We start from the raw sequence: 26,487 nt of genomic DNA on the forward strand, positions 1-26,487 counted from the left end.
TTCCAGTCTGAGTCCAAAGACCTGAGAATCAGGAGAGACTCTATGTAAGTTCCAGTTAAGTCCGAGTCCAAAGGCAGGAAAAGACCAATGTCCCAGCTGGAAGATAGGCAGGCAGAGAGAAAGAATTTTCTCTCTTATACAGCCTTTTTTTTTTTCTATTCAAGCCCTCAATGAATTGGATGAGGTCCATCCACACTGGGGAGGGAAATCTACTTTACTCAGCCTACTCATTCAAATGTTTACCTCATCCAGAAATACCCTCACAGACACAACCAGAATAATGTTTAACCAAATATCTGGGCACTTTATGGCCCTGTCAAGTTGACACACAAAATTAACCTTCACACTTGGGTTTACAAATATACTTTTTTACATGACTGTGCATATCTCCAAATCCTTTAGCAGTTAAAAATACCAATCAAGATTGGTATTTACATACACATCTACCAGTCTGGCTAAAATTTAAAAGACAGATAATACCAGGTGTCGGTGAGGATGCGGAGTTAACTGGAACTCCCATCCATCACTGGTAAGAGGGAACATGGTACAGTCACTTTGGAAACCAGCAGTTTTTGTTATAATTAAGTATATATTTACCTATGATTCATAAATCCCACTCCTAGGTATTTACCTAAGAGCAATGATTGTATATGCCCATAAAAAGTTTGCACACGGATGTTCATAGAAGCTTTAACCATAATAGCCCCAACTGGAAAAATATCAATTAGAGAATGAATAAATAAATGATGTATATTCATAGTTAGCAATAAGAAAGAACGACTGATACATGCAACAACATGGACGAATCTCAAAACCATTATGTTGAACAAAAGAAGCCAGACAGAAAAGGGTGGCTAATGTATGATTACATTTATGTGAAGTTAACAAAGAGAGCAATCTGTTTTTATCTTCTGAGAGGGACAGAGTTACTGATTGGAAAGGGGCACAAGGGAACTTTCTCAGATGATGGAGATATTCTATATTTTGATCCAGGTCCTCGTCACATGGATATATGTGTTCATATATGTAAAGTATAAGTATACTTACCTATACTGGATGAAATAAAAATTCATATTTTAAGGCAAGACAAGAAAAATTTAAACATAAAATTTTTCTCTGCCCTTTGGCCTCCTCCCTCCCCTCTAGTGCACATTGTGTGTCTGCATTATGTTAACCAGACCTCCCAACAGCAGAAATAACTGCTCAACCCTAAAGATCAATTTCCTCCTTCTGGCGCCAGCCATGTAACTCCTTGGAAGAAAACATTCCTTGCTCAATCCTAGAAGGAGTCACAATGACTCACTACTCCGCTGTATGTGCAGACATCTCCGGTGAACTGTATGTACAATGCCAGTGTATCATTTCCCTTAAAGATAGCGATTGGTATGGAACAGACTATTCACACGACCTGGGGAGATACTGGCCCACACCCAGTGGAAGTTCTTAGCTTAAATACTTAACTGATGACCTACTAATAATACTAGTCATATTACTTGTATTCTGCCTAATTGTACAAGATTATTGTTTACCAAATGTGTGACTGAGACTCAGATAAAATTAATGATGATTAGGCGCCTTGAAACCTAATTGATCAAATTTATAATTCTATAAGATCAATTGTTGTAAGAGTGTAACTCTAATTATGAGAAGAAGCAACAAGAGGGAACCATTTCCTGGACCATGACAGACTAGTAAGACAGGTGGTCCAGAGGATTTTGGCTACTGTTAACAGGGCCTACTTCAGTAACAGCACACTGAATGGCCTATCAACGAAATCCTCACCTGACCTGGGGGTGAGCATTCCTAGCACCATGGGACAAATTGCTCATGAAATGCCTCCCAAACCTTAGTTGAAATTAAGACCGAAAGGGAAGGGATTATAAAATAAAGAACATTGTCCACTATCCAGGTCTACACATTAGCCACTGCCGTCGCTGACCTGCAGTACACCTTGAAAGGAATTCATGGCAACGATCAGGATGAGGCACTCTGTGCTTTGGGAAAACTGGCAGAACAGACCCTCAGATAGATATTTTCAGGGGAAATTTTTTTTTTTAATTATTTGCTTTATTTTTATTTTATTTTATTTTTTAAATTTTATTTATTTATTTATGGCTGTGTTGGGTCTTCATTTCTGTGCGAGGGCTTTCTCTAGTTGCAGCAAGTGGGGGCCACTCTTCATCGCGGTGCGCGGGCCTCTCACTATCGCAGCCTCTCGTGTTGCGGAGCACAGGCTCCAGACGCGCAGGCTCAGCAGTTGTGGCTCACGGGCCTAGTCGCTCCGCGGCACGTGGGATCCTCCCAGACCAGGGCTCGAACCCGTGTCCCCTGCACTGGCAGGCAGATTCTCAACCACTGCGCCACCAGGGAAGCCCAGGGGAAATTTTTTATAAACCTGGATTCTTGCATCTTCCCATACTTAGAAAAGCACTAAACCATTAACTAAGACGTCTGTTCCTTGTGACTAGCAGCAAATTTCTGCTGGGATGTGTGTTTGATTGTATATACCCCATTCACCAAAATCCAATGTATACTGGCCTTCCCCTTTACCTCTTCAGAGCAGTTCTCAAAGCTCTCTGAGAGACTGTGTCCTGGCTCAAATAAAAATTTCCATTTCATTCTTAGACTGACTATTGATTAGTTTTTTCGTTGACACACTGGTATACCCTTAAGTATCTAAGTAGACATTTAAGATTTGTGCATCTTACTGGACACAAATTATACGTGTGAAAAAATTTCAATACAATAAGTATCCCAAATGAACTAAAACCAAATTAAATATGTATTTTTAAATCTGGAAACCAAGCATCATAAATAGAAAACTCTCTCCCAGATGACGTAAGCTAGACAATTTCCATAAGCCAGATCTGTCAGGCCATTGCTTGGGCTTCTAAGTCTCGGATCACAAAAATTAAAGCCCAAACGGAAACTGTCTGTCCCAAAATGATGACTCATAGGCGCCTCTGGAATCTGGGTGTTGTACTTTCACACCTTGTGTTGCAGGCATCCCCTAGTATTTTTGTACTGTTTGTAAATAATTCAGCAGCAGCACTGACTGAAATCCCACCCTACCACCAAAAACAGAAAACACAACTTAGTACAGATTAAAATTTGTTCATACTTAAACATACGGCCTATGTGTAAAGAGTCCCAACTATTTGACTGCGTGATTCTTCTGGGTCTACATCCCTGATTTTAATCCCTGTGCTTGCTGCACTCTCTCACAACTCACCACAGAGTTAGAAAAAAAAAAAAAATTTGCACAAGGGTAAAACAAATTCACCAATGAGAATTTTTTTCTCAGCAAAGTAGAAACAATGGGCAAATGATAAACATCATATTTAATATTGACCAGTTTATAGTGTACAACTTCACAATATATAAGTATCTGGATTATTTGCACCAATTCTCTCTTCTTCTACTGCCAGTACTTTCCAGTACTTTTTTTTTTTTCACACACACACACTGTATTTTATTTTTACAAGAGATAGACTGACACCAAGCATTGTACATGGATGACCACAACAAAAGCAACAATGTCCAGTACTTTTTATGGTCACACTTGGCACATCTAAATGAATTATCAGTTGATTGACACAGGTATTTAATAAAAAGGAGCTTTTACAGATCTGCTAGTCAACACAGTGCCTATAGTTAACAATAATGTATTGTTCACTAAATATTTGTTTAGCAGGTAGATCTCATGTTAAATGTTCTTAACACACACACGAAAACCAAGAAAAAACAAACAAAAAAAAAGGGGACACAGGAAACTTTTGGAGGTGATAGATATGTCTATTACCTTTATTGTTGTGGTCTCATGGGTGCATGAAATCCATATGGATGCATATGGCCAAACTCATCAAATTGTATACATTAATTATGTATAGTTTTTTGTATGTCAATTAACCTCCACAAAGCTGTTAAAAATAGAATTAATGTAATTCTGAATAAAAAATACTCTTTCTCCTAAATTTTTTTTTAATTAAAAAAATAAATAAAAAGGAGCCCTTGAAATGCAGATGATGAGGGAATTCCCTGGCGGTCCAGCGGTTAGGACGCCATGCTTTCTCTGCCAGGGCCTGGGTTCAATCCTTTGCTGGAGAACTAAGACCCCCCCCCGCAAGCCGCACAGCACGGCCAAAAAAAAAAAAAAAAACCAGAAAGAAATGCAGATGACAGTATTAAACAAACAAGCTTGGTGCAGAATCACAAAATATTCTCAGCCTGGGCTTCCCTGGTGGCACAGTGGCTAAGAATCTACCTGCCAACGCAGGAGACACGGGTTCGAGCCCTGGTCCAGGAAGATCCCACATGCCGCGGAGCAGCTAAGCCCGTGCGCCACAACTACTGAGCCTGCGCTCTAGAGCCCGCGAGCTACAACTACTGAGCCCGCGTGCTGCAACTACTGAAGCCTGCGCTCGGCTAGATCCCGTGCTCCACAACAAGAGAAGCCACTGCAATGAGAAGCCCGCACACTGCAACGAAGAGTGGCCCACGCTCACCGCAACTAGAGAAAGCCCGTGCATAGGAATGAGGACCCAATGCAGCCAAAAGTTAAAAAATAAATAAATTTATAAAAAAATAAAATATTCTCAGCCTGATCGCCAAGAGACCAAAAATGTGACACGCAAGTGGAAAGTTTGGTGTTTCTGGACCACACAAGCTCAGCCATGGCAAAGAAGATCAGCAGGGATTCTCAACTCATGAGATTCAGTCTGGCTCATCTGCTCATACTTCACATTTTTTATCAAGTAAAGGCTGTAATGGGAAACCTGAAGCACTGATTAATTAAAACCTCACCCACATGTACACACCAACACACAGACTATGTATTATGAGTCCAGAAACCTTGTAAAATACAAGATGCTGGAATGTTGATTGGATTTACGTGTTGATAAAATTTCAGTGAAATGAGCCTACTATCATGCAAGATTACTGTGAAAAATTTAATTGTGCAAACTGTTCTTGTTGGAACATAGAGAACTACCCATTAATCAGATTTCCCTCTCCCATCACTACTGCAAGAACAAAGAAGACGGTACTTAAAACTGGATCCTATTCAGCAAAATCTGTAAGTCAATCAGTGGCATTTCACATGCATTTCTATTTCTGCACTGCAGCTTCCAAATGCAGATATTTGAGAAATATAAATCTTGCCTCCTCAAAACCCAAAGGAAACATTTGACTCTAAGTCATATTCTCACTGATACTTCTTGGTTAAATAAGTCTTAGAAAAACAAATTAAATTACATCATCAGCTTAAATATTTATTCTCTCTTGTAATTTCCATATCTTAAAGCCAACCTGTTTAACTATTAAATGTACATAGTCCACTTAGGATACAAAACTATAGCTGTAAACTTTTTTCCCCAATGAGTTATATGGGATGCCTTAGTCATTAATAGTAAATACTGATACTATTTGTATAAAGTAAGCCTTCTGAGTTTTTTCATTCTATTTTAGAGAGAATAATCATTGCCTTCTTATTTTGAACCATCAAAAAAAAGCAGAGTCTCTTCTGTACCTGGTGTATTTTCATATGAAATAAACACTATTTTGCTGCTAATCCTTTGGATAATAGTGTAACACCTTGAAGCTTTTCTAATGTTTTTATCAAAAGAATATACTCTTAGATATGTATTTTTCTCTTCTAAAAATATTCAAAATGTATTCTGAAAGTAAAATAAAATATTTTGGCCAAATAATTACAATCATTTGCTTTCTTTCCTCTCCCATCTGTTTTTAAAGCAGTAATCACAATGTCACAAGATTCTTTGAATAAAGTTCTGCTTTTGAAAATATAGACAATGGAAAGAACATCCAACTGTATGTCCCTAGGTGAGGGGACAAAAAAGAGAAAGAAGTTGATGATAAACACGTATCAGTTAGCTCTAGTTACAAAATTACTGCCTAACAAAACCACCACCAAACCTCCTTAAGGGTTAAGGCTCATGCATCTGGGGTCAGCTAGAGGTCAGAAAGGCATCCATATATTACAATAACTTATTCTCCAGGAGCCTCATAGTAAGACTAGTGGGGAAAAATGGAACAAAGGTTCTATAAATAAATACGGTATCTTCACTATTTAATTAGCTAGATGTCATGTCCTAGCCAATGATATCTGCTCTTTATTAGAAGGGAGATAGATGCTTTGAGAGAAAACTTTTCCTACATATTTTTGTGTAAATCAGAATAATAACATTTTAAAAGCTGGGGAAGAAAGTAGAGGATATGTGGTGAACTTTAGAGTGGCAACCAAGACAATTTATACCCAAAGTAAAAAAATATGTTTTTAACTCATTAATGAGTTTATTTTTACAGATTATGTACACACTACTATGATTATATCCAGGTAAATTGTACAAGCTGCTAAATTGAATTTGGCAATTTATATGATCAGCGGCCATTCTGATAGTTCATTCATTTAACATTATTGAAACCAGTCTTCTGCATTATAATCATCATGTTATTAACTAAGTTCATTCAATAAATAGATCATTCATTTTCATCTTAGGCTAGGACTTATTGCTTAGGACTTATTGTGCATATCGTATCATTAGTAAGACAGCTGTACTGAGATACGTAATTCTTATCAGTGCATTTATATGGGTGGCTTTCTTTGATGAGAAATCTGGCTGAGAAGAATATCTTGTTTGTGCAATCAAGCAAAATGTTAGCATTTCAAAAATGTTTGTCTTTTAAAACACATTCTGCGTGTAGGTGAGGAAAAGAAAATATTTCCCTTCTACTCTTCTAGGTTCTCAGCTAGGGCTTTGTAACCAAACACAGAGTGGCAAGAGAAAAGCATACAAATATATTTAATGCAAGTTTTACATGACATGGGAGCCTTTATGAAGAAATGAAGACTTGAAGAAGTGATTAAACTTGAGCATTCTTATGCTAGGTTTGATGAAGATAGGAAAGTGGTGGGAAAATGTGATAGGACAAAGGGGTATGAGCTGAGAATAGTAAACTAGGGGAAACTTGCAAGGTCTGTTCATTCAGAATCCCCTCAGCATCCCTCTGTCTTCCGTGATAAGGCTGCCCCTTTCCTCCGGGGAGGGCACCTCTCACATGAGGGTCTTAGGGCTTGCTTCAGAGTGTGAAGGGGAGTCAGAGAATCCTTCCTACACCTCTGCTTCTCAGATTCCTCCAGCTTAAAGTATTCAGTATGCCAACACAATATGTTTTGGGATAGTGTGTCCAGAACTCCATCAGCTACAACTAACTCAGTAGTAGGAAAAAGATCTTTGTTCTGACTTGAAGTGTGTATGTGTTTATGTGTGTGAAAGAGAGAGAGAAAATCCAAGAAACATGTATTACAAATTTCAGAAATTCATATATTGGAAAACGATATAAACATTATTTGAAACTTTAACCAAAGGCTATTAAACTGCATTTAGATGCTATTTCTGTTCCAAGTCAAACTTCTCGGAAACCATTGTTACTCTAATTTTCTTTTAAATTAAGTATAGGTTCTTTACTTTTGAAGACAGAATAAATCCCCAAATTTTTAGCCAATGAAAGTTACAAATTAAGTCCGCATTACCTACAAGCAGTGTGCAAAATCTTAGATAAGTATGCCCTCAATATCCATGCCTTAGGACATGCTCTATAAGTAAGACTATCTGTGAGCTTAAGTAAGTCTCTTCGGGTGGTACCCAGCAGGTGTGTACCTTATCCTTTGTTTTTCTTAGGCATGGCCCAATTTTACTAGGAGATTTTAGTCCCAACGACTTGTTATTCTCATTTCTTTTTAACTTCAGAAATTTGGATCTGGACCAACAGGCTTTTAATCAATCCAATTAAGGGCATGTAAGTGGGAGACCTGTGAGGGAGTACAGGTAATCTATTGGACCTGAATTTCTGGAATCATATGAAGGCATATTGCACTTTACGCTGAATCACCAGTGTTGCAAAGGGCTGACAATCTACCCTTCTGTCATTCACGTCGCCTCCCTCTGCCCCCTTTTATAAATTAATTTGGTTTTACTGAGGCTCTGATTAGGCAAGTTACAGATGTATTTCTTGATAGACAGACATGATGTACTGGGTAAAAGGAATGGCTATACACAGGTCTTAGTAACGTGGTGATAAGATGTCAGGGGAGGGGAAGTGTTCTGTATTCCTGTGATTAGGGCTTTTAGTGAGCCTATGCCTCTGGACTGTGAACTTCACCAGTGTTTCTCAGTTTTTTCTCTCCCCCTAGGTGGGACAGAACGGCTAGAGGGAGCTGGAGTTGTGTATTCCCTTCCACGGGGTCTGGATAACCAGTTTCCCCCAAGGGCAGGCCTTGTTAAAAAGAACAGAGTGCTCTGAGGTACAGTTGGCCCTTGAACAACATGACTTTGAACTGCGTGGGTCCACTCATCCATGGATTTTCTTCAGTAGTAAATACTACAATACTACTTGATCCAGCAGTGGTTGGTTGAATCTGCAGGTGCAGAACTGCAGATACTGAAGGCCAACTATAAAGTTATACGTGGATTTCCGACTGTGTGGGTGTTGGTGCCCCTAACCAACCCCTCCATTGTTAAAGGGTCAACTGTATTTCCAGATGGTTCCTTTTCCCCTCCCTTTGACAGAAGCACAAAGGGATTTTTCCCTAGTGTTTACTCTTAGAACCTTGTGGAACTCCTGGAGGTAAATCTCACAAAATTGTGGAGGTCCACCTGTGACTAGGTCCTCCTAGAATTTCCAACTCTCAGAGTTGTCTGCACTGCATCTCTGGCAATTGGTCAATCACAGCTCAGGTTTTCCTACCCTACCCTGGCACTGGTTCCCCCTTATAGTTTTTGCTCATGAGTCTCTGCTCTGGGAAGTAGGGACTCCTTGTATTTACCTGTCTGTCTCTCCAGTCCTGGGGACAGTGGTTTGCCCTATGTCTTCCCCTGTCCCACAGATCCAAGAAGAGTTGTTGATTTTTCAGTCTGTTCCACTTTTTGCTTACTGTTAGGAGGGAGGGGTGACTTCCAGGCTCCAGTCATGCAGAACCAGAAACCAGAAATTCTAAATGTATTTCAATCACTGCAAAAATTAGTAGTTCAAAGAGTACATAGATCAAGGAAATAGATTACTGAGAAAAAACCCTGCAGCCTAGAAGGAAAAATACACAATCTCAGTATGATGTCTTTTAAAAAGGTAGTAAATGAACAATGTGTAATTACCAACATTTAAATGGCAAAAACAGACCCACGGAGAAGAGGATAAGCATGGTGAGGCATTGGCTTTTTGCAAAGCCAGCTAGAACAGTAGGTACACCTTTTTCCATACAGAATTCTATTCAAGCAGTTGCTATAACAAAGAAAGGCAATAAAAAATGGAGGATCAAGGTGGAGAGACATACTGGAGTGCATAAAGAGGTCTCATTGTGTAAGGAAACCACTCTCAGCCTTCTGAAAAGTATCAAAAAAGCAAACTGGAAGAAAAGACACAACCTTTTGGTTGCATATGCAACAAAGACGTCATGATCCTGAGAAGAATTAGCTCCTTGTCAGTCATTTATTTCCAAATTGCAGCAAGTTGATGATAAGATCAAGGTAATGGTTGAAGAGACCTTTGCTTGGGCAAAAAGATTATAATCATACCACTATTTTTAATCTTTAAGATATATCAAATGCATTTAATCCTCTTAATACATACTCTGGTGGCATTTCAAGATATTTCCATTGACAATGAATTCAGTAGTCCTAATAAACTTATGAATATATTATGTTGCCTTTCCATTAACAAATTAAATACGATGTTACACAAGGCATACTAGTTCACTGATAATTCAAAGGCAAAGTTTGAAGGTTTATTGTCTGCATTTGATTCTCACTCTCAATTCTTGTTTTGTTGGGGGAAAAATTGCTTTCTTGCTTATGTATGATAAAATATACATTGTAAGGATTGTCATGTTTCTAATAATGTATTCTGTATAATTAAGGTGGGTTACTAGAAAAGTCTAATGATTTAAACTCTAATTGTGTAACTGTTATTTTCATAGGAAGTTTATAGAGACTCATCTGAAAACCATTCCCAGTCATGCATTTTCAAATCTGCCCAATATTTCCAGGATGTAAGTCAATTTTTTTTAATATAAAGAGAAGTTTGCAATTGTGACATGTTATTTTCTAAATGTGTTCTATCAAGAAAAATACTTGTTATATACCACACTTGCATAAGTCAATAACATCTACATTTCTAATATATATGAAGTTTATGTACAAGATGTTTATTTGATTTTGCTACATCTTTACTCCCTAATTCCTAAATGATTTTTTAAACCTAAAGTAAATTTAAATTCCTTTGGCCTTAAGAATTTAATAATTCTTGATGTATTTCAATATATTTTGAGATGTGACAACACCTTAGCCAGGAATCTCTCCCATAAACAGATCTATATATCTATTTCTAATCTATCTATCCTAGTTACCAATTCTTGATTCTCTTTTCACCACTAGTACAAATGTTTACATTTTGTCATAAATGTAGCCAGTGATTTCAGACTTCTCACTTTAAAAAAGAACTAAAATTAATTTGAAAATTTAAAATCGTAGAAAACTGAATTGCTATACACTCAAGAGTGAGGAGAAAAGGGGGTTCCATGTTGCATTGACAAAGAGTATATCTGTGTCTGAAATGAGCCTGGTCTTTATTTCATTTAGTTGATTCTGACAAGCAATGCAGATAATCCAGGCCTACCAATGACAATACCACCAGCCTGTGTGGTCTCTGGCTAAATTTATTCATTTCATGACCATTTATTGAGTGTCCATTGTGTCATGTCAGGGACATTTGACGTTTTTGGTTGTCACAACTGGAGAGAAGGGTGCTACTGTCATCTAAGGGGTAAAGGTGAAGGATCTGCTCAACAACCTACAAGGCATAGGATGCCCCCCACCTCCAACAAGCATTATCTAGTCCAAAAATGTCAATCGTGCTGAGACTGAGAAACCATCCCAGCTGAACATCTCTGCAGTTTTTTTCTTTTTCTACCAGCCCTTCCTTTTTCAAATTCTTGCCTCCTTTGGTTTCCCTGATGTTGTTCTCTCCCTCTTTTTAACATCTTACCCTGGCTACTCTTCCTCAGTTTCCTTTCCTGGATTCCTATTTCATTTCATTTCATTTCATTCAGTTACTTACATACCAGGTCTTTGTTTATTTTGTCCTAATTCCTTTATACCCTCCACACCTTGAATGAAAACTCCCATTCCTTTGGCTTCACTATTACCTAATACAACTAATTCCTAAATGAGTATCTCTAGCCCTGACTTGTTCCTGCAGTTCAGGCCTGTATTACAAACTTCCTTCCAAATAGTGTCACCTTGATGTCCCACAGGCACTTCAAACAACATATCCAAAATAAACTCATCATCTTCCTCCTAAACTGTTCCCTCTCTACTCCTTCTTTTAACAGCAGCACCATTTAGTGGTCTGAAAGCTAAAAGCCTCAAATTCCCCTTTAGCTCTTCCTTTTCCCTGATCTCCCCTATACAATTGCCTATTTGGTGTCTCTACTTGGCTATATTCATTCATTCATTCATTCAATGAATATTTACTGAGCCCTACTTTGTGCCTTGTGCTTTGCTAGATGTGTCATATGCAACAGTAGACAATACTTATGGAGCCTCCAGTTTCCTTCCTAAGAGAGTGATAAGTGCCATGATGGGGTCAGTTCTAGAGTGACCTGGGAACTCATATGAGAGGTCTGTTACCTGGATATGGGGTGGGGTCAGGGAAGGCTTCCTGGAGGAAATGGTGCCTAATTTGCAATGTGTATTATCTGGCCAAAAAACAAAAGATGGAAAGATAATTCCAAGCAGAAGAGAAAAGGGATGTCAGTGAAGTTAAAAATAAGTTTGTTGAGGCTGGAGCTTAGGCTGGGAGTGTGGACGGTAGAGAAAAACAAAACTGGGAGGGAAGCGGGTACAGGGCCTTGTGAATCATTGGAAGGAGTTTGAAATCTTCCCTAAGGACCAAGCCACAGAACGATTATAAGCAGGGAAGTGACAGATCAGATGTTTTAGAAATATTCCCTGGCTGTGCTGTGGAAAAGGGGTGGAAGTGGAGCAAGAGTGGAGACAGGAAGTTAGTGAGGAGGTTGATGCAGTGCCTGGGGAGAGGGGATGGCAAGTTGAATGGTGAAGGCTGAGTGGGGATAAAGAAAAAGTGGCCAGGTTTGAGAAATAAGGGAGAACTGACAAACTTAAAAGTTGGTTGATTTTGAAGGTGGAATGAGATGGAGAATTTCATCGACATTTCTGACTAGGACACCTGTGTGGTTGATGAACACATTTGCCAAAGTAGAGAAGTTTTCTGTGCATTTGCTGTGGAGGGACAGGGGGTAAGTTAGGAATTCAATTTGGGGCCTGTGGCATTTGAGGTGCCTTTGAGGCATCAAGCAGCTATGTCTAATAGATATCAGGATAAAATTCTTTTATTAATTCATTCAAGAAATATTTATTCAGTCCCTGGTATATTTTGATCATTTTTCCAAGAGATAGGGATACATCAGGGAACAAATGGACAAAGAGCCATGCCCCTGTGGAGTTCACATTCGAACGAAAAGAAATAGGCAAGGAACCAAAAACATAATAAATAAATATATTAATACAGAAGGGAATATGGATATGGCAAAAAGGATAAAAAAAATCAAAGTAGACTAAGGAGAACTGGAAATTCTGGGTATGTAGGGGCACTCAGGAGAGATTTGGGTAGAGATTAAGACTTGAGAGTCATAAACAGGTAGAAGTAACTGGGAACAGGGAAAGGCATCAAAGAGAAGGAGAGGCTTAAAAAAAAAACTGAAGAAAGAACAATTTTAAGAACATGAGGTCCCTAAGGAGGCAGGAGGGAATGGGGTCCAAATAGAGGGATTGACCTTCTACAGGAAGATGGGCACCTTTTGTACTGTAACAAGAAATAGTAGTTAGAGATGGGGCAGGTGCAGGTAAATTAATAGGCTTATTAGAGGGGGGTTCAAGGAATTCTCATCTCAAGGTTTCCATCTTCTCTACAAATTATTAAAAAGATTATCTACTAATATTTGGGTAGAAAGGGCAGAGTTAGAAATTTGAGAAGGTTTGAAATAAAATGATGGGCAATAAAAGAAGGAAGTTTGACTGAGATATTCAGGACATCCAGGCAGATTTGAAGGTCCTGATGAGGACCCTTCCAGGTAGACTATGTTTAGATTCTCCAGTCTGGGTTAAGTGTGCCCTGAACCCCATCAGAGAATTTATCACTCTACATGTTAATCCCATTTACCTGTCTGTATCTCCCACTACTGTGAGTTCCTTGAAGCTAGGGAACAGGTCTGAGTGGTCAATGCTCATTTACTGACATATAGTGAATGTTCAATAGATATTTGTTGAATGAAAGCATACACACATACCTAAATAATAGTTAGGGAGGTGTCACATCTAGGGGGCAAGAGATCACCAGGTAGCTTTCCCTGGAACAGTACAAATTCCCACCTATTATTCTAGCATAATTGTTAATAGCACCCTGTATTAACTCACAAAAATATCCTATTTTGGATGATTAATGATATGGTTACTCTAGTTATTACATGAGACTTGCATGCCAAGAAGAAATATGAGGAAGAGGTGGGATCTGATTTTTCCTGATTATAAAAATGGGATAAGCAAGTAGGGAATCACTGCTTTTATCCCACTGAATAAATGGTTCCTATATGTGTCTTCGCAACCGAGCTATAAGAGTCTTCTAAGGAGGTATCATTCAGTTGGAGAAATTGGAACTTCAGTGATTATGACGTGTGCTGAATGACTAAAACCTTAAGAAAGCTTTGCACCTCCTAAACTAAGAAATTCGGGAGAAAATTTGGAGCAGTGGATATGATGCAAAGTTAGGACAACAAGTTTGCAGCCTTCAAAATTAATCTTGTCCTTCAGATGGCTCAGCTTCATCCATTATAAATCCCCACAATCTCTACACAATAAATTAATTCTTTTCAACATCTTCAATGGTTTCCTCTATGTTAGAGATATGATATTTGGATCAAAATAATTTATGTAATGTTATCCACAAGTGGCAATGACTTGGGAGACCTGATAAATCAAAGGATAATTGTTTAGAGAATAGATAATTCAAAACAGAAAGCGCAGGACCTTTAGAATACACACAATACCCATGAGAAAAAAACTCAAATGGAACAGTCAGCACTCCTCTTATAAACATTGTGTTAATGAAAATATTTTACTGGCAGATTCAATTCAAACTATAGGCCAGTGGTTCTTAACCCTGCCTGCACATTAGAATCATCTGGGAAGCTTTTTAAAAATAAAAGTGTTTGCCCCATCCCTTAAATACTCTGAATTAATTATCCTGGACCGAGTTTTGGACATCTTATGTTTTAAAATCCTCCCAAATAGTTCAGTTGTATGGCCAGGGTTGAGAAGCTCTGCTACGGCCACAGGTGGACACCATCTGTTAATCATTAATTTTCCCAAATGTCATAGAAATGCCTCTCAATAAAAGGCAGTCATTGAATTTGGCTGCATTAGTCATTCTTATTACAAGATGGAATTTAGGAGACTTTTTGAAACATCACCCCTTATGTATTCTTGACAAATTGTATTTAGAAGTTTCTCTTTTCTCCTTTTTAGTACTTAAAATTTTATTTGTGTTGCCTTTCGCTTACTAAGTTCAAAATAAATATTGAGTTTTCAGCCTCATCAAAATCAAGAAGAAAAGTCTTGAGAGAATATATAGTCACCACCCTATGGAATGTTCCACTAGAGAAATGTGGCTTTTTCTTCATCTTCTTTGTAACTACATCTCTGACCTCATGCAATTAGGTACTCCATTAAAAATGCCTCTTATTTATTGGTGAATTCTTTTCTAACATCTTTCATTTTCTGCTATTTTGAGTAATTCATCTGTTCATTCATTCACTCAGTCATTCACTTAATCCATATTTATTGGAAGTCTACTACATGACAAGCAATATGAAAGGTACTCAAAATTCAGTGTCCATCAGAAACACACAGTTCTCCATTTCAGAGAACTCGCAGTCTAATGAGACAACATCAATCAAATATCATCCAAGCACTTGCAAAGCTTCATGGTGATAATTAGTGGAAGGAGAAGTTCATGGTGCCATGAGGATATACTATGGGAAACTTGACCTAATCAGGAAATTTGGGGAAAGCTTCTAAAGGAAGTATCTGTTGAATGAAACCAGAAGGATGAATAGGTCCAATGAATTGGGAAACTTTCAGATAAAAGAGGATCTAAAAAAAGTAATAACTAATTTTAACATAATTAGGGAGAAACCATGAGGGTTGTGCATGTTGCATGACCTGGGAAGCCCCTGACAAAGAAGTTACATCAAAATTAACAGTATGTTTGCAGTTCACAACCCTACTAACTTTCTACTTTGTTTTGTATTTTTGTGATGTTCAGCTACTTGTCAATAGATGCAACTCTGCAGCGGCTGGAATCACATTCCTTCTACAATTTGAGTAAAATGACTCACATGTAAGTACAATGAAAAGTGAAGCATAAATCCAAGCCACAGCCACTCTTAATTGATAATTTGGGGGCTCCAGGTGGCAATAGCAACTGGTTTCTAGAACATGGGTCAGAATTTCCATTTATGATTCAATTCTTAACTTGTTCTCACTCTCAGTTTACGTTAATTCATCCTAATTCTGACTTGCATGGCTGGACGTTAAAGACAAAATTAGAAGTCCTCTTTTTGAATTGTCATTTCTTTCTATTACTACTGTGTCAACAGATTTTATTGACATGGATATCAGTAAGTCAATAAATATTTACTGACCACCTACTGGATTCCAGGGCCTGTGCAAGTTTCTGCAAAAACTAACTTTTTTTCCTCACTTAGGAAAGAGAAATGTAGCCTTGTGAGATTAGAACAGGAGTGGAGTTAAGAGCTCTGGTTTTGGAGTTGGTCAGAGTTGGGTTAAAACCCTGCTTTCTTTGCCTGTCATTGTCTAACCTTGATGTTCCCTGGTGGTCTAGTGGTTAGGACACAGCAATCTCATTTTCTAACCTTGGACAAGTCATGTAATCCTTCCTAACCTCAGTTTCCTCATTTGTAAAATAATGGTAATAAGAGTTCCAACTTAATATGCTTAGTATAAATATTGAATGACATAATGCATGTAAGCATTTAGCGCAGTGCCTCCCACGTAAAACCGATCAAAACACTTCATAAATAATTATTCTGTTTTTATTTCTGTAGTACCTTGCAATCTATAAAAAGTTTTACACAAATAATCACATTACATTCTTTTAAGCAGCCATGTATTATGAAATATTAACTCTCTTTTCTTGATGAAGAACAAAAATACTTATCATCTATGAATACTTAGTATGATCTAAACATTATGCTGAACATTTAAGTACTTTATTTATTTAACCTTCAAAAAACAACCCTGTGAAGTAGAGATTATCATTTGTATTATTTATTTAAGAAAAACATAAATGTAGAGAGACTAAATACGTTATCCTAGGTCACAGAGTTACTAACGGATAGGGCCAGAGTTTTTACATCATAAATATGTGACTCAAATCTTCTTTCCTTATGTAATACAGTATGCTGCCTTTAACACATTTTTGACCAGAGACGTATTACGGCCACAGGCATTAGTTTCTGTAAAAATCCCCTGGTCAATAATATGTTAAGAATACTGAGGCCCAGAAAGTTGTCTCCAGCTACGGTAGGCTAGCAGACATTATTATATCAACCATTGGTTTGAAAACAACTAGAGGAGCTGGAAAAAAATCTGTTTAAAGGTATCTGAGTGTTATGAAGGCAGCAAGAACCTAAGGGGAGAGAAGCAAATCCCCAAAACAACATTTGATTACTTTCCTCTTGAAGTATTTTCTAAACTTAAACAACAGCTGAGAGGCTGCCCAGAGGTTTAGGCAGTCTCATAGAGCTAGGGAAATAAAAACTGGAGTTCAAGGCTTACTAAGGAGATGGTTCCTAGTAAACATCCAAGGATTTTAGCTGGGATGCCAAAAAGAGCTTCATCCCAGAAGTATGGTATAATGGGAAATAGATCAGTCCTCACAAAGACTAAAGCTCAGCTTTCAGTAAAAAATAACCAAGCATACAAAAAAAAAATTAAAAATAAAGAATTTATGGCAAAAATCAAGAGAAGAAAACAGACAATAGAAAATGATCCACAAGAGATTCAAATATTGGAGTTATCAGACAGACTTTAAAATAACTATGATCAAGACATTCAAAAATTTAATTGCCAAGATAGAGAATTTTAGAATAGAACTGGAAAATATTTTTGAAAGGATCAAATGGAAACTCTAGAATTTAAAAATTCAATAACTGAAATAAAACCTAAATACATGAGTTTAACAACAGATATGCATAGGTCAAAAGAGAGTAAGTAACCTAGAAGTTAGGTCAGAAGAATTTATCCAACCTGAAGCATGGAGAGAAAAAGAAATATGTGGCACACTAAAAAGTCTAGCATACCTATTATTGGATCCCAAGAAAAAGAAGAGAAAGAATGCAAGAAGTGATATTTGAAAGAAAATTTCCAAAATTCATGAGACATCAAGTCACAAATGTAAGCAGTACTGCAAACCCCTAAAGGATAAATACAAAGAAAACCACTTCAAGGCACATCATAGTAAAAGTGCTAAAAACTCAAAGAAAGAGAAAATCATAAAAAGCAGCCAGAGGAAAAAAATACATAATACTTTCAAAGAAGTAACAACATGACTGAAAGCTGACTTTTCAACAGAAATGATGGAATCCACAAAGCAAAAAGTAAGATATCTGCAAAAAGGAGAACCACAAAAATAACAACAGCAAATATCTGCCAACCTAAAAAGAAGATTCTTTGAAATTGAAGACAAAAGAAAGACATTTCAAGCAAACAAAAGCTGAGAGAATTCATCACCATTAGGCTCATATTAAAGAAACTGCTAAAGGGAATTATTAAGGCAAAAGGAAAATAATCCTACCTGATAGCACAGAGGTACAGGAGGAAATGAAAAGCAAAAAACAAAAAACAAACAAAAAAAAGAGCTAAATATAAATTAACCTCGACTGTACAAAACAAAACAAAACATCTTATGGGGTTTAAAAAACAGGCAGTCTTTGCTCTGCATGATAGTGTTGGATCATAAAACTGCATGCTGAAACTGTGCAAAGCGATCTTAATCAATGAAAAAAAGATTACTTTTTGTGACAAAAATTCTTGTCAAAACATTAAAATCTCTCTTACTATTGGGTTATAAATGCATGGGGAAAGTAAAAATAATAAAACTAATATTTTTAGCACATTGTAATTTTAAACATTAGAAGCATTTAGAAGTAAAATGTTTTATTTATTTCTAAAAAGCTTATCAAGAGTACTTTGAATAGCACACACATTTTTCTCTGTTGTATATATAACTTACAAGAGAGTATCACGTCACTGTCTTGGCAAATTGTCATACTCTTTTCTAGGTCTGGATCAGCTTCCGATATCTATCCTCTGTTCTTTCAATGTCAAAATATTTCTGAGAGCCCCTTTAATGTGAATTCTTTTTTTTACCAGATCATTTCTTTGGAGACATCTTCATTCTTTTATTCACAACCACTTTTCTCATTTATATCAATAATGCACCTTCACTTAAGTTCCTCTTATTAAATGTCTAGAGTCTCTCAAATGGTAGCAGTATGGACGTTCCCATGGTTAGCAGTTTCTATGACTCTACTTACATTTATTCAAATTTCATTTCCAGCACTATCACATTTTGTTTCTTTGTTTCTTTATTTCTTCCATCTTTGTTGGTCAATTACCTCTTTCAATTATCCTCTTTCATAAAATGTTGTGTGGGTTTATCACTGAGAGTCATGGAGGCAACACAACTGCACACCTTATTGTTTGTGTATGAACTGAATAACAGATGCTCGGTGACCTGTCACCAATGACTTTGAAGGGAGCAGTGTAATTGATCACCTATCATGATGTGCATCTGTTATTTACATAGTGATGTGTGGACTGAAGAGCTGGCAGCAAAGTTTGTACATTATGCAATTACTCATAGTTAATATATTGTGGTAACAAACTTGAACCATGTGGTTGGAACCAGTTATTATTTAAATTTAACTAAATAATGGTAACTGAACCTCATGCATATGGGAACCATGCAAAGCAAGGACTGCCTGTATATATAGAATTCAAATACACAATAGCAAACAAATGATGGGAGGGTTTTAAATAGTGTTAATGCATTCTAAGTTCTTTGAATTGTCTGGGAAATGGTAAAAGCACTAACTTATATTAGACTTTTACAAATAACGAATAAATATTCTAATCCATAGGGCAAAAACTAAAATAACTGTAAAAGAGTGGATAAATAACAAGCTAATAATAGTGAGGAATGGAATAATAAAAATTAATACAAAAAGGGCAAGAAATTAGAAGAAATAAAGAACTTCTGGAACAAATAGTAGATTTAACTCCAAATAACCAATATTTACATTAGGTGTATAAAAGAACTAAACACTCCAATTAAAATACAAAGATTGCCAAATAGGTTAATTTAAAAATGCTGCTTATAAGAGACATACTTTAAATATAAAGATATAGAAAGATTGAAAATGTAAGCATGAAAATATTAACATGCAAACAGTAACCAAGAGAAAATTGATATAAATATACCAATATATATAAAGCATGAAGCCTTGCTATATATAAAAAGAAATTTTACTACGATATAAAAGGATTACTATACCCTGTACCAAAAAGATATAATGATTCTAACCTTGAATGTCTATAAGAGCATAGCTTCAAACTATATAAAGCAGAAAGTAACAGAACTAAAAAAATAAAATAGATAAATCCACAATCATAGTGGGAGTTTGTTTTAATATAGCTTTATCTGATAGAACATATATATACCAAAAAAGTAAATAATAATACTCATAAGAAATTAATATCTCAGTAGCTTACAAAAAATTAAAATCAACCATATTCTCTGACTAGTAGGTAGTACACTTCTAAATAATCATGGATCAAAGAAGAAATCACAACACGTACTGGAAAACAATTTTAACTAATTGTCAATAAAAATATGACAAATCAAAACCTGTAGGATGCAATTTAAGTCATACCCAGAAGAAAATGTATATATTAGAAAAAAGGCTGAAAATAATTCATTTATATATCTTTCACAATAAATTTATAAAGGAACAGTGAATTAAAACCAAAGAAAGTAGAACAATACCCAAGAAAACTGAGAATTCAGGTCATTAAGAACAACAGTTAAAATTCAAAACCAAATCTCCAGACTCCAAATATAATGTTCATTTATCATACCATTTTGCTTCTCTGCCCCACTCACCAAAAAATCAAGGCAACTGATTTGTAATAAAGCTCTATATATATCCTGCATCTCTTAAAAGCAACTGTTTTGTTTATTACAGGCTTTTTCTCATAAAGATTCATAAATAGTTGTTAATATTTCTCTTATAAATATCCATTTTCCCTCTCTGAGCAAAAGTGTTAACTTCCTAAAGCAAAGGAAACTGTTAAATACGATGACTACAAGGATGAATTTGAAAATGGGTTTTTAAAAAGATATTTTCCTTATATATATGAGGTATTAAGAGCCTAATATCTTAGTAAGAATAATGCATCTTGCATTCTTCAAATTTTCCTACTATATATCCAACATTATTATCTGCAAATGGTGCTAGTCAACATGAAGGATAAATAAAGACTTTGGGTGCCAAACATCAAAAATTTGTTTAATCCACAGACCGCATAGTACTGTCAGCCAAAATTTCCTGGGATTCCTGAATATAGAATTAAAGCCCTCTGATTTATTTAGTAAATAGCTCTTCACCATGTTGGATTTGCTGCAAGGGTAGGTACTAAACTAAGGAGTACTGATTTCAAATGTCACTGCATGTTGCCAGTGCTTATTGAAATGCCTCAGTGAGAACATCACCAGTTAAAGAACATAATGTTATTCTGTTTCGTGAATATATTTCCTTCCTCAGCTGCCCTCTCTCTACCCCTTTTTGACCATGTGATTTGGTGAATAGACTGATTAGGGCTACAGAGAACTCACACTTCATCATCCCCACTTCTAATCATCTCTCCAATGCCTTTTCAACCTTTTCCTGCCAAGGCTCAATATTTGTCCTCTGAGATGGCTTCCCAATTCATGTTTAGATTTTATTCCCTGATATGAATTGGGGTGGTAGAACATAAACATTGTTTCTGTTAGTGACCATCAGCTAGGTTTCCAAAGATACAAAGCTACCCATTCATTTAATAAATACGGTATGTTTAACACTGTGCTAAAGCTGTGGTAATTGCATCTTACAGCTAAACATACACAATAATCCACTATTCAAAATAGTGGATTATTCTATTTTTATCCAAACCCTCTTCCCCTGGCCTCTGTGATACCACACACCCAGCTGTCCTCCAACCATGCTGGTCAGTCTTTCTCATTCTCCTTTGCTGGTGTCTTCTCCTTCCCCACTTCTAAATGTTGGGGTTCCATATGGCCCAGTCCTGTGTCCTCTTCTCACTCCACATTCTCCCCCATGTGATGTTATCCAACAAGTCTCAAACTTACACATCTAGTCCAGGCCTCACTTTTTAAGTATTGGGCCATTAACCTATTGGTCTACTTGACATCTCCTCAGATGTGTTACATCTCTCTCACTACTTCAATACCCCAAACTGAAATCTACCTCTCCTCCTGAAATCTGTAACTCCTCTGACACTTGCTGAGCCTGTATATGGCGCCTCCATTCACCTTACTGAAAATCCCAGACACCTGAAGGGATCACTATATCTTCTTTCCTCATCACCCACTTCTAATCCTTCACCATGTCCTGTCCATTCTACTACCCTAATATATAAAAAAGTCATCCTCTTCCTCTCTGCTGCCACCACCCTTGTCCAAGCCACCATCATCTCTTGCTTGGACTACAATAACTTCATAGCCTAACTGGTTTTCCCAGTTTTGGCTTCCTCTAATTCATTTCTGCACAACAGCCAGAGTGATTTTTCTCTTAGGATAAATCCAGAGTCTTCAACGTAAACTTCCAGGCCCAGGACTTCAGCCGGCCCTGCTCACCTCTGCCTCCTCATCTTGCTCCATTCCTGCACACCTGTGTTCTTTAGTTCCTTGAATAGTCCAAGACCTTCTCCACCTTAGGGCCTTCACATCCTTTTGCCTCTGTCCAGAAAGTTCTTTCTCTCTCTCTTTACCTGGTTAACACTACCGATTATTTTTTCAGCCTAAATATTACTTACACATACCCTTGATCCCACCTAAATTAATCCTTCACTTGAATCTATGATTGAACCCTTTATTTTTGCTTTATAGAACTTATTAAAATTTGTGAGAACAATGCAAATGTGTGATGATAATAATAAATGTTTTCACAAGGCAGTGTGTTTTATGTGCCAATTTCTCACACCATCAAACCAAAACCAAAAAACGGGGAACAATTAGATATATTCTAAACATGCACTTTTAAAATCATGAATTGAAGTAGAAGGCCAGTCTGAATTAATGAAAATTACAATTGATAGAACATTTAGTATTATGTGTGAACATACACAGATGCATATATGTTTAGCGTCCTTAATGGAGAATTTACCATGTCCCAAGCACTATGCTGAATGCTCAACACACATATTTACTCACTTAATCCTTGTGACAATACTCTGAAGTAGCTACTATTTTTTTACAGAAAAAAATGGTGTTCAATAACCATATATATTTATATATAAAGTGCATTTTATGTAAACATCACATAACTGGACCTTGCTTTTCTGTCTAATCTAATAATCCCTACCCTCTTTTTTTAGTCCATTACATTTACTGTAATTATTGATATGATTTAAACCTGCCATTTTCCAATTTGTTTTCAATTTTTCTTCTCTGTTCTTTGTTCCTTTATTCCTCCTTTGTTTTCTCTTGGATTAATCAGGTTGTTTTTGCTTTTGTTTTTGTTTTCTAGTATTCTGTTCTATCTCCCCTATTAGCTCTTTAGCGCTTTGTAATATTTTCTTGTGGTTACTCAAGGGATTATAATATGCATCCTTCACTTATCATAGTCTACCAAGAACGATTATACCAATCCCCATATCATGTAAGAACCTTTTGAAATTATAATTGCATTTACTCTCTCCCATTTTTTGTTCTGTTTTGTCATATATTTTATTTCTATATATGTTATAAATCCCACCACATTGCTATTTTTTTAAAGAGTTAGTTAACCTTTAAAGAATTTGAGTAAAGAAAAACTAGTCTTTTATATATATTCCCATATTTAATATTTCCAGTGTTAATTCCTGCCTGTAGATCCAATCATTCCTTTTAGCCTGAAGAACTTCTTTTAGCATGTTAGTGTGGTTCTGTTGGCAACAAATTTTCTCAGCTTTCATTTATCTGAGGATAACTTTATTTTACCTTAATATTTAAAAATTAGTTTTGCTGGGTATAGAATTCTAGCAAGGCAGTTTTTTGTTTCGGCCCTTTGAAGGTATCTTTCCATGTCTTCTGGCCTCCATTGTTCACTCATATTCTCATCATTGTTCTCCTATGGGTAACATGTCCGTTTATCTCTGGCTGCTTTTCAGGCTTTCTCTCTATCTTTGGTTTTCAAAATTATGTACCTAGGTGATATTTTCTTTGTCTTTAACCTGCTTGGAGTTTGCTGAACTTCCTGGATCTATGGATTTCTGGTTTTGTTCAAATTTTGAAACTTTTGCCCAATATTTCAACAGACTATGGTGGAAGTGACATCATGCATTTTCAGGCCCAGTCTTTAAGAGAACTGGCAGCTTTTAATTTAGACTCTTGGAGCCTTGAACCACTATGTAAGAAGTCCAGCTACACTGACGGGAAGACCATACGGGGAGGCCCTGAGATTACGTGGAGATGGAGAAGCAGCCAGCTGAACCTAGCCTTCTAACAACCCGCATCAGAGCCAGGCATAGAAGCACAACCGTCCTGGACCCTCCAGATTGATCCAGACACCAGCTATATACCAACCAATGATCCTAGGGGATGCCACATAGGGCAGAAAAATCGCCCAGTTTAGCACTGCCTGAAATCCTAATCCACAAAATTGTGAGCTATAATAAAATGGTTGTTATTTTAGCCTTTTAGTTTGGGGTAATTTGTTATGCAGCAATAGATGGCCAGAAGAGGTGGGACACTGAGAATTTGTAATAGAAAACTACAAGAATGGCAGGTTACTTTGCAAATTATTGAGGGTCCTAAGTGGTTACAAATCAGTTCTCCTCAGTTCTAAATTTCAGCTAGGATACTGGTTGGACCCAAAAGTGTACATATGATAAAGATTTATAACTGTAAATTGATGAAACACTAGCCACATCCGTCTTCTATTTCATTTCCTTTACAAAGAAGCCAATGGCATACAGTAGACGGTTGCTGTTGTTACTCCTATTAATAGTAGCTACCAATTCCTGGATGCCTTTTATGGGCACACACTCTGCTAAAAGTGCTTCACATATACTGTCCCACTTAATCATACTAAGCCTCAGTTTCCACTATGTAAAATGAAGATGGTAATAAGTATCTCACAGGGCTCTTACCCAAGTTTACTCAGCTAAGAAATTTCAGAGTCAGAATTTGAAACCAAGAGTGTCTGCCTCCAGAACCAATGCAAACTCAAAATATCTCTTTAATTAAAAGAAGAAATAATTAAATAAAGTGCTACCCTCAGAAATATGTTTTTACTGTTTTGTAGATTTTTTGGGTTTTGTTTTTGTTTTGTGGATTTTTTTAAAAATCACAAGTAAATAAAAATTCTACAGCTGGGTAGGTAAAACGTGTGATTTACAGCAGATAGTGAGATAAGACTTAATTTTGCTAATTCACTGAATTGAATCAAGTGGATTTATTGGAGGTTTTGAGAGCACCAGTCTTATCCTGATCATTAAATAATCATGAAAGTAGCTGTATACATCCTCGAGGCATATATACACTACCATGTGTAAAACAGATAGCTAGTGGGAACCCCCTTATAGCGCAGGGAGCTCAGCTCGGTGCTCTGTGGTGACCTAGATGGGTCGGATGGGGGGTGGAGGGGTGAGGGAGGTCCAAGAAGGAGGGGATATATGTATACATATAGCTGATTCACTTTGTTGTATAGCAGAAACTAACACAACATTGTAAAGCAACTATATCCCAATAAAGAAAAAAATAAATTGAAAAAAAGAAAAATCATTTTTATAATGTTCTATTTCTAGTGGAAAATCTGCTGATAAACTTACATTTTCCTCAATCTGCTTCAAAACTCTGAACATTTATAAACTCTCTTTGAATTAGCATCTATTTTTAAAATTCCTCAGTAAATTAAAAATGCATCATAATCATGAATATCACCTTCCATTATAGATTATTTTTCCCCAGTTATGTAATGGAATGTTAGTGGTAAAATACTTTATCGATAATTATCATAGTAGAATAATTAAGATATTTCTCACTGAAAAGCCTTGATACACAGTAGCAGAGACAATAAAACTCAGAAAAGTCTGATGGGAGGAATAAGTTGTTAACTTTGGAGTATACAGTGTAAAACCTCTCCCCTGACTTACGAATCTTCAGTAAAATCTACATTGCTCACTTTCTGATGTGAGTGGATTCCTTATTATCAGCAGGCAAGCATGATGGAACAGAAGAATGATGGGACAGTCCATATCTGGGTTACATTTTAGAAAAATGTGACTACAACAAGTATTTTTTAATCCTGTAATCTGGTGTTGAAGAAGTCCCTCCTAAACTAAAATTGATCCATTAATAAGCATTTTAGGATAAAGTTGTTCAATAATTTTGAGTCATTAAACTTACTCTTATCTTAAATTAAAAAGATAATGTAGGAAATAACTTATTCTGTGAATTTATAGACTATCACTGAAAAATGAGTGTTAGTCCAAAAATCAGGACTTTAGAAGCTAAGGATCAAATATATACAAGAGCTTTGACAGCCTTGTACTTTTTAACCCAGTAATTCCATTTCAGTACATTTTTCCCTAAGAAAATAAACATAGGAGTGAGAAAAAAGTTCACATAAAAAGCCATTTGTCTCAGAATTAATTTATAATAGCAAAAATTTGGAAACTACTCAAACGCTTAGGTAGAAGAATGGTTTAGTATGAAATATTGAGCAACCATTAGCCATCTTTTGTCATAGACTAATCTCAGAGGAACTGCTTTTGACACATGCTATTAAAACAACAACAAAAACAACCAGATATATCTACGGAGAGAAAAAAACTGATTTTCTTTGGATCATGGAATGATGGGAGATTTCACATCTTTTTGATGTGAATGTGTTTACAAGTTTTACAATGTATATATATATTATCCTTATAGTCAGATGAAATAAACTTTTTAAAAATTAAGGAGTCCTTCAATATGAATTAATTTTGAAATTAATACTTGATGTTAAAATACATGGGTGATTTATTATGTGATAAAAGCCTATCACAA

The 26,487-nt window shown here is 36.4% G+C and overlaps 1 protein-coding gene across 1 annotated transcript in view; it reads left to right on the top strand.

The window, feature by feature from the left end:
• The window catches only part of TSHR (thyroid stimulating hormone receptor), a 154,208-nt gene that overhangs the window by 76,778 nt on the left and 50,943 nt on the right, over positions 1-26,487 (top strand). Inside the window, exons 3-4 of the mRNA XM_059915806.1 lie at positions 9,992-10,063; positions 15,415-15,489. Of these exons, the coding sequence (XP_059771789.1) occupies positions 9,992-10,063; positions 15,415-15,489 (147 nt within the window). The remainder of the gene's footprint in view (positions 1-9,991; positions 10,064-15,414; positions 15,490-26,487) is intronic.

Source organism: Balaenoptera ricei, chromosome 2, assembly GCF_028023285.1.
Source record: "Balaenoptera ricei isolate mBalRic1 chromosome 2, mBalRic1.hap2, whole genome shotgun sequence".
NCBI lineage: Eukaryota > Metazoa > Chordata > Mammalia > Artiodactyla > Balaenopteridae > Balaenoptera > Balaenoptera ricei.